At 55.3% G+C, this 8,312-nt stretch overlaps 1 protein-coding gene across 3 annotated transcripts; it reads right to left on the reverse strand.

The window, feature by feature from the left end:
- Positions 1-1,486: 1,486 nt before the first annotated feature.
- On the reverse strand, positions 1,487-7,877 carry Lrrc75b (leucine rich repeat containing 75B). Of its 3 annotated transcripts, none has more exons than XM_047561367.1 (4): positions 7,657-7,876; positions 5,180-5,308; positions 3,802-3,917; positions 1,487-2,263 (listed from the first exon to the last, which is right to left on the reverse strand). In XM_047561367.1, exons 1-4 carry the CDS (start codon positions 7,831-7,833, stop codon positions 1,738-1,740), a joined length of 948 nt encoding a protein of 315 aa, XP_047417323.1. In that variant the 5' UTR covers positions 7,834-7,876; the 3' UTR covers positions 1,487-1,737. The 3 variants fall into 3 exon arrangements, with proteins under 3 accessions (XP_047417323.1, XP_047417325.1, XP_047417324.1); XM_047561369.1 differs by lacking the exon at positions 7,657-7,876 and adding an exon at positions 6,152-7,629; XM_047561368.1 differs by lacking the exon at positions 5,180-5,308 and having other exon boundaries at positions 7,657-7,877.
- Positions 7,878-8,312: the final 435 nt, after the last annotated feature.

Below are 8,312 nucleotides of genomic sequence, written 5' to 3' on the forward strand. Positions count from 1 at the left end.
TGGGTTCCTTAGCCTGCTGGGCCCAAGACTGACCTTCCCTTCCTTCTGTCCACTGGTCTACCTTCTACCCAACTTTGCCTGGTTTCAGGGAGCCTGAACACCCTGTTCCTGAGAGGATGCACAGAGAAACACTTCCATGGTTCTGAGCCTGGGCAGACTTGTGTCTTTAACAAGAAGGGCATCAGAACCTTGGGATAGAGGGTTGAGACTTGGGAGGGACTGGGGACTGTAAGCCCTATTTAACAAAGGGGGGAAAGTTGATATCAGCAGCCCAGAGAGGGGAAGTGCTTGGCCAGGTTCTCCAGCAAGTCAGTAACAGTGAGGCTGAACCCTGTGCTCTTCCCATAGCCTCCCAACAAAGGAGTTACTTAAAAGTATTGGGACCAGTGGGGCTTTTCGGGGAAATCCTGTACCTCGCTGCCTCTCTCCCAGCCCTGGGACTTGACATGACCCTGTCCCCTCCCCCCTTTTTGGCCCACCACTATGCCTAGAGGCTGTTATGCATCCAACTGGTCTGGGAATGTGCTGGAATCCATGTTCCACTAGGGATGGATGTGCCATTCACGGTCCCCTGGGGCAGGGGGCAGAGATGGGCCAAGATGAATAGATCCAAGGGGATTCCTCCCTTATCATTTTCCCTGGGGCTTCTCTCTGTCCCTTGATCTCTCCTCATCCATCAGAATCATACTCCACAGATGGTATATCCTGGTTCAGGACAGGGGCCTTAGGTCATGTGCTTCTCCACTGCTGTCCTCTGTTTCCCCTGGGCATCTTACCTGCCTTGCCTGTCTGCTGAACTGAACTCCAACTTCCCACATAACTCAGGGAAGGTGACCATGGCATTAGGCTCCTGGTTGGGAGCCTGTCATGATTCTTGGGGAAGAAGGGAAATAGTCCCCATTATAGGGGCAGCCTTAGGATCGCTTTGTCCCCAAATCCCTTGCTAGTGGCTGCATCCACCTCCACCCACTGTATATTCTCTGTGTGGGGCCCTCAGGGACAACTCTGTCTCTGGCCAGATGCTTCTCCTAATTCTGGTGAGTTGACCCCTCAATAACAGGAGACCTGGAGGCTAGATGCTAGGGGTTGGGGAGATAAGCATGAAGCCCTCCCTTCTCAAGTCTGCTGTGGCCTCTGCTGCTGATCAGTGCATCCTTGCCCCTAGTCCAAGAGTCCCTAATGGCAGCCTGGACTCAGGAATGAGCTTGATGTGGGGCTCCATGCAGAATTCTGCCCCTCCTGGGTCCCAACCTGCTTCTCTGTTCCCCTATTTACATAGCCCAAACCCTGCCCAGATGTGAGGGTTTCTAACTCCCCATCCCACATCATTGGAATCATAATCCGCCCATGATAGGGCCCTGGCAGGTAGCCACAGGAGCTCAGAACTTTAGTTCTTCCCTCTGGGTGCACAGGGGTTAACCTAGCACTGCAGCAAGGCTAGCGCCCAGGGACCCTGAGGTCCATGATGCAGAAAGGCAGAGGCAAGGGAGAGCATCACCTTTTATTGTGGGGTCTGGGTTGTGGGTGCCAGGACCCCTCATGCTGAGAATCCTGGGACTCCACCCTGGGCTAACCATCTGGTGTCTTCGAAGAATATTCTCCTTCTATCCCATTAATCTCAGGTTGAGCATTTTCACTGGCTCTCTGGGGACCTCTGGGACCTCCTAGGCTTCCACTACTTGTCATCCCATGTGCTTGAAAGCATCCTTAGTAGCAATGAGCCTGCTGGATGGTGGGTCACCTGGTGCAGCAGGCCTGGGGCTCAGACCCTGGTTCAGCAGCTGCAGAACCCCAGGTAGAGGCAGTGTCAATGGCCCCAGACACACTGTCTCCAGGATCAAGGTCCAGGCCCTCATGGATTGTGGGGAGTGAGGTGCGTTGACTCAGCCGCCGGCGCAGGCCAACTAGCAGGGGCTGGGGCATGGAGGCCACATCCACATTGTTGCCCAGATCCACCCAGGCCAACACAGGGAATTTGGTGGTGTCTTTGATAGCTTCAGTGAGTTCCCGGGCAGCAGCCCGTGTCAGCCGGTTGCCATTAAGCAGAAGCTGGGTTAGGCAGGGCAGTGTCCACAGGCTGGGCAGCAGCAGGTGCAGGAGCTCATCACTCAGCTCTGTGAAACTCAGGTCCAGCACTGACAACCTAGCCCCATGACTGCCCAGGTATCGCTTTATGTGCTGCACGTCTCGCACTGAGAGCGGGATGCCTGATAGGTCCACGGTCTCCTCTGCCAGGAGAGTCTTCTGGAGGCCACTCTTGAGGCTATGGGAGAGTTGTAGGTGAGATAGACTTAGCATGGGCCCCTGGCCCAGGGCAAGGCAGAACCCTAGCCACCACAATGACCTATCAGGGACAGACCAGTTCCTACAGTCTGGCAGAGTCAGGGTTCTAGCTGCCACTTTGTAAGTGGTTGTCCATGAAATGCTGGGAAGCTTTCTGAGTCTTAGTTTCCCCTTTGTGTGAAAAGGGGACAGAGTTGCTGTGAGGATTAAATACAAAGGCATTAAGGCTCCATGTGTGAACTATTATTATTATAAAACCTTATCACATGCCCAGCATCACCACACCTGTTATATTTTTTATCTCGCTTATTTTTATGTCAGCCCAGGGGGATAAGAATAATGACCCATTTTTCAGAGGAGTAAACTGGTGCTCAAAGGGGTTAAGTAACTTTCCCATAGCCAAATACCATTAAGGGGGGATCAGGTCTCCAAATTAAGGCACCCTGATTCCTGAGCCCAATTGTTTTTCTGCTTGCCTTCTGAATTGGGTCCTTTGGGATAGGAAAAACTTTCTTATAAGGGTATGGGGTAATCAGTCTTTGGGTATTAGAGAGGAGAAGGCCCCAGGTAGCGGGAGGGCCTCCCTTGGGAGGTGTGGGATGAGAACTTGCCCTAGTCTTCCCAGATTCCCTGTGTTTTAAGCTGAAAGGGATATTTAGAGACTGAGGAAGGCACCCTCTGCCCTCCTATACACCCCTTGGTCTTCTGTCATTTGGACCCACCCAGCCCACTAGGCAGATGACAAGGGGGACTGAGAGCAGTGAGTGCACTTCTAGGGCTCCTACCTACCATGGTAGGGCATAATCCCATGAGCTCTGGTTTCAGCTTGGGCCACCAAGCCTCAGTGGAACAAGGCTGAAAAACATACCGCACATGTGCCAGGATCAGCTCCCAGTTATGGTTCTGTACCCTTGGGCCTGAGTGCCTGCAGCCAGTTCCAGGCTGAGTCTGTACCACAAGGCTGTGATGGAGTGACTGAGGTAGGGACTCTACAGCAGAGTGAGCTGTCAGGAAGCTGTGGAGGCCTCAGCTTTGGGCAGCCTGGCACTGGTGAAGAATTCCCAAAGGGTTACAGGATAATCAGGGAGGGTATAGCCTAGGACAAGCCACTTTGCCTCTCCCAGTCTCAGTGTCCTTCCCTGATAAATGGGAATTGTGACACAGAATCTGCCTACCTGTTGTGAAGATTCACCTAATGCCTGATGAGGTCACCTTGGGTCCAGGGGAACCTAAAGAGCTCCAAGTGCTGTGACAGGCCAGGGATTAAGGGATGAGTGAATGGCAGGAGTAGGGGCCGTCCTAGAGCACATGGGAGACAGTTCCTATGGAGAGTGAAGCTTCACTTGGGGGTTATCTGCTGCCATAGGCCAGATCAACTTTCAGAGTTGAGGCCTTAATACAAGGGACCCACAGGATGGGACTGCAGGTACCAGGTTCTCGGTGACAGAAGTGCAGGTGCCAACCTGGGAAGAGACCCTGAAGGGACAAGAGGAGGGGCTGTGGCTGGGCTCCCCTTACCAGCTCTGGGTCTTCTTCCGAGGCAAACTGGGCCCTCGCTGCCTCTTAGAATGAGGGGTGAGGTGGTAAATGAGCTGCCGGCAGATCTTGTCTGAGGACTTCCAGAGCTCATAGTCCTGTTGGGGGACAGCAACATCAGGGTGAGATCGAGCCCCTCCCACCCCCACCCTAGCTGTGGCCTGGCACAGAGCCAGGGGAGGCTGCCCGCTGGGAGCTGGACAGGCTGGTCCGAGGCCCGCAGTGCCCGGCGGGAGGAAGCCCAGACAATGGGCCCTTGTTCCCTGTCCTCAGGCCCAGGGCCAGCAGCTCGGGCTATCAGCCGGCAGCCTGACTACCCTCAGCACCCCCAGGGGACTTGCCACAGGGGGAGGCCAGGCCAGGCCCCTCGAGAGAGCCCTGTTCCACTGACGCCAATTCCAGGGGATGGGAACAAGCCAGGTCAGCATGTTCTTCTTCCTCTCATTATCCAAGCTACACTGCGCCCGTGGGGCCTGGGTCTGGGCTAACAGGGCTGGGGGTTTAATGTTTTACAGCACCACGTCCTGGCTCTCTCTTAGTCCTAACTGGGCCCCCTCAGAGGCCTAGCTCAGGGCAGAATACAGGGTGTGCTTTCCACAAAGCTTGTACTGAGCCTGCTTCACTACCTACCCGGAACGTTCTTTTATGCAGTACCTCTGTTAACAGCCTAGGAGCATATGGCAGACTCAGTGACAGCAAGCCCTGGTAGTTACTGTGATGGCTGTGGGCTAGCCAACTGCATACAGATGTGGGAGTTCAGGCTGGCAGAACCTATAGTGGATACACTTGTTTCATATGGGGGATTCACGGTGACCAGGGCTAGGGGCTGGTGGCTGACTGCAGCCATACAGGTTGGGGCTGTGTCCACAATCATGGCAGGATATCTTCAAGGTGTTGTCAGATCAGGGCCCAGAGGGTGAAGACCACAGGTGGCTGAATCCAATTTAGCATGAAAAGGGATTTGCTGCTTTAGGAGGGACACTGAACATTCATCCCCAATAGTGTCCACGCAGGATGGACACCAATGGACAGGCTCCAACCTAGGGTGGTCTCTTCTGACCCAGGAATTAAAGGTTGGAAATTCAGTTCTGTTAATGAATTTGTCAGAACAGTTTGTGTTCTGCAGGGTCCCCATAAGACTTCTGTTCAGCTCCGGTTCCCAGGCCTGGTACACAGGTGCTGCCACTTGGGAAAAAGGTCTACAGAAAGCATAACCCACATTTGCCCATGAAGCTGGCATCAGTTCTCAGAGAGATATAGTGACCTACCTAAGGCCACATAGCAAGCCACATGAGGACCCAGGATCCTAGTTCCTGTCAACCACACTGCCCAGTCCATGGTCCATACATGCTGACCTCACCTTCTTGGGGCACTGCAGGTCTCGGGCCAGGTTCGCCAGCAGGTCATGGGAGATGGGATCCACCAGGTTGAGGAAGGCCACATTCCTATAGAGGATGTCTGTGAGGAGGGTCCCCTCAAGGCCCAGGTCCTTAGGTGGTAAAGAGGTAGTTAAGTGAGCCAGGAACCAGGGCCTCCTTTCACCAGGTCAGACAGCCAGATGCCCCTCGTGCTAATTGTCATATCTCCATTGCTGAAGTCCCCCCAACCCAGGGAGCAAGAGCCAAGTGGTGACATTTGGACCCTTTAGATGAGGAGAGGGGTGGCACATGGGGCCCCAGGGAGGTGATAAACAGGTAACTCAGACCAGTTACTGGAAGCAGAGTGTCTTGCTGTAACACCTTGCCTTTTATGGGGTTAGGGCTTGTCAGGGGAATTCTATTCCTCTGATGACCCCTGAATGGTAATGTCCCCCATCATTTCCTTCTGGTTCTTTGCCTTCCCTTCTCTCTGAGACCTCCCAAGCTGCAGCCACCTGTTGAGGTTAGCCTCTTTCCCCTTTCAGTTGTGTGACAGGCATCTCATACTTGATGTGTATGTCTTCGGCCCTGAAGCTTGCCTCATATCCTGTGCCTTACTTCAGTATGAGGGTCCACCATGCCCACCTTTCCAGGAATCACTCAGTACTCTTTCCTTGCCGTCTCTTCCCCATCTCACCTAGTGGGTCCCCTTCTTCTCCATTGCTCCTTCCAAGGTTCAGGTCTACCTCCCACAAATCTCTTCCCAGGGCTCCCAGTCTTCCACATCCCTCCATCCCACCCCTGGACTGCAGGGCCAATCTATGAAACACACACCTGAGCTTGACACTTAAACTCTTCAGTGATGACCAAACCGTTTAGAAGTCACATGACATCAGACTTACAGTTTGCAGAGTCTCAGAACTCCCAGTGCCTAGCTATCACACCTTCTCTGGCCTACCAGCCTCCTCTTTTACCTTTTGATCACATTCCATGGTCAGGGCCCCGGCCTGGCCTTCCCGTCTTCATTTCTTGGTCTTCTCTTGTCTACTCCCATAGACCTGATATGGGGCTGAACACCCTTCCAGAGGGTCCATTTACAGGATCCTGATGGGGCTAGGAAGAACCTCCAGCCACTGCATGGACCCTCCTCAAGCCAGAGAGTGACATGTCCTATGCATTAAGTCTCCAGTCCAGGAAGAAAGGCTAGGCAGGAGCACCCATGAGCTGCAGTTCCATGGGGGAACTGCAGATTTTGAGGCAGGATAGACTCCTTACTAGACTTCAGATTCCAACCTCTGGGATACAAGCGGGCAACCTAAGGGTCTCTGAGAACCCTTCCCTCCCTGATGTTTTCAGGGAAAATCCTAGGAATCATCCCGGACAGTGATCTGTGCCCCTGGCCAGTCTGGCTGACTAGGTACTGTTCTGTTGTTGGTATTTTCAGCATGGTTCAAGTCACAGATGCCAGCTAGGGAGGATTTTGATGGAGGAAATCATGACTGTTGAGTCTGGGCAAACCCAGACAGGGCCCCAGACCGCAGCCTGCCTTCTGCTGGTCTGGATAGCTCTTCTTAAAGGGCCAGTTCCACGGTTCCAGACTGCTGAGCCTGGAGAGAGGAAACTGGTGGGAGGAGGAACAGGGTTAAAAGTCTGGGCTCTGACTCTGGCTCCCCCTCTTCCTTCCATTCACCACATCTCTTCATGCCTCTGTTTCCCCATCTTTACTTAACCACCTTCTGTCAGCCAAACACTTCCATGACTGATTTCAGCTCACTTATTGGGCAGGTGGTGGTGGCAGCTGCTAACAGGGGGTGGGAACAAAAGTAGACTAGGAATTAGGTAGCATGCCCAGGGGTGGTGCTAAGACAACAGTAGAGCTCCAAGTCTTGGGCTAGGATATCTGGTGTGTGTGGAACCAGAGCCCCCACCTACTGGGATGTGTCACTGTTGTGTACAGATGTCAGAAGTACTCAGTGGGTACGAACTGCCTGTTAGATGGACAAGTGATGCATGACTTCTGGCTTTGTCTGCACTGCCATGGTGTCTCCCGGTGCACCCGCAGACCAGCAGGGCTGTACCTCCCAGGGTTCTCCCTTCCAGGTCCAGTCCTTACCCTCATTCTGCTCTCTTTCCCACTGTCCTTCAATAGAAGACCCCGCATTCAGCCCCTCTCCTTTCTTGCCACGGCCTGAGAGTGGGCTCTCAGCTCCAGGTTGGGGGCACTCTTTAACATACGCACAACAGACTTCAAAAACAAGAACCCCAGGCCCACGGGCCCCCTTCCTCTGCATGCCCGCCGGCCTCACCGGGCCCTCACTCTAGCCCGCGAGCTCCGGCCCAGAGAACCTCAGCCTCTGCAGTCTATCATACACCCGAAACCACCCCACAGCCCGCAGCCCGCAGCCCGCAGCCCCGGTCCCTCCCTGGACCCCAGACCCTCCCGGGCCACCAGCCCCAGGTTGGCGGCTCCTTCTCTCGCCTGGCGCAGGAGGCGCAGCAGCTGCCGGGCGCGCTCCGGACGCCGCTCGCGGAGTGTGGACTGGATTTCGCGGAGCCAGCGCACCCTGCGCTCGTAGGGCGCGGGCCCGCAGCCCGCCGCCGCCTCGGCCTCCAAGTCAGCCTCGGGCCCTGCCCGCCGGCCTAGCCGCGCCCCCATGGCCGCCGCGCGGCCGGTGCCTGGCTAGCCGGAGGCCGGGCTGTCTGCGTACCGCCCTCGCCCCGCCCCCGTCCCGCCCCGACCCGGCCGGGATGCGCTGGGTGGGGAGGTTCGGTCCAAGGCTGCGTTCCCAGACCCTGGCCTCCCGGCCTGGGGACGAGGGGTGGGACTCATCCGTTTGGCAGGGGTCTAGTTGGAGGGCCCCGCCGGCGCCCGACCTGGCTCTTGGAGCCCTTCCCAAAGGCCTCTAGGGAAGACGCTGAGCCTGGCCTGGACGAGGTGGCTTTTGGCACCTTTCAACCCTCTGGCCCAAGTACTAACTGGCGGAATAAGAGCGTTGACCGTGCAAAGAATACTCCAAGTGGGGTGGGGGTGCCTTTTGCCGACATTAGACAATGTCAGCACCTGCTTTCAGGAATCTCTCCTGCAGCATGGCAGTTGTATTTGATCTTCCACTCTGCATCCATACCACTGCCTGA

Source organism: Sciurus carolinensis, chromosome 8 (genome assembly GCF_902686445.1).
Source record: "Sciurus carolinensis chromosome 8, mSciCar1.2, whole genome shotgun sequence".
Classification (NCBI taxonomy): Eukaryota; Metazoa; Chordata; class Mammalia; order Rodentia; family Sciuridae; genus Sciurus; species Sciurus carolinensis.

Excerpts from the sequence above, each read along its gene's own strand:
- Lrrc75b (XM_047561367.1), bottom strand. The coding sequence starts at position 7,833 with ATGGGGGCGCGGCTAGGCCGGCGGGCAGGGCCCGAGGCTGACTTGGAG. Across the intron at positions 5,309-7,656 it reads TGCTGCGCCTCCTGCGCCAG|GACCTGGGCCTTGAGGGGAC; the intron begins GCGAGAGAAGGA and ends TTACCACCTAAG. Across the intron at positions 2,264-3,801 it reads CGGAAGAAGACCCAGAGCTG|CCTCAAGAGTGGCCTCCAGA; the intron begins GTAAGGGGAGCC and ends ACTCTCCCATAG.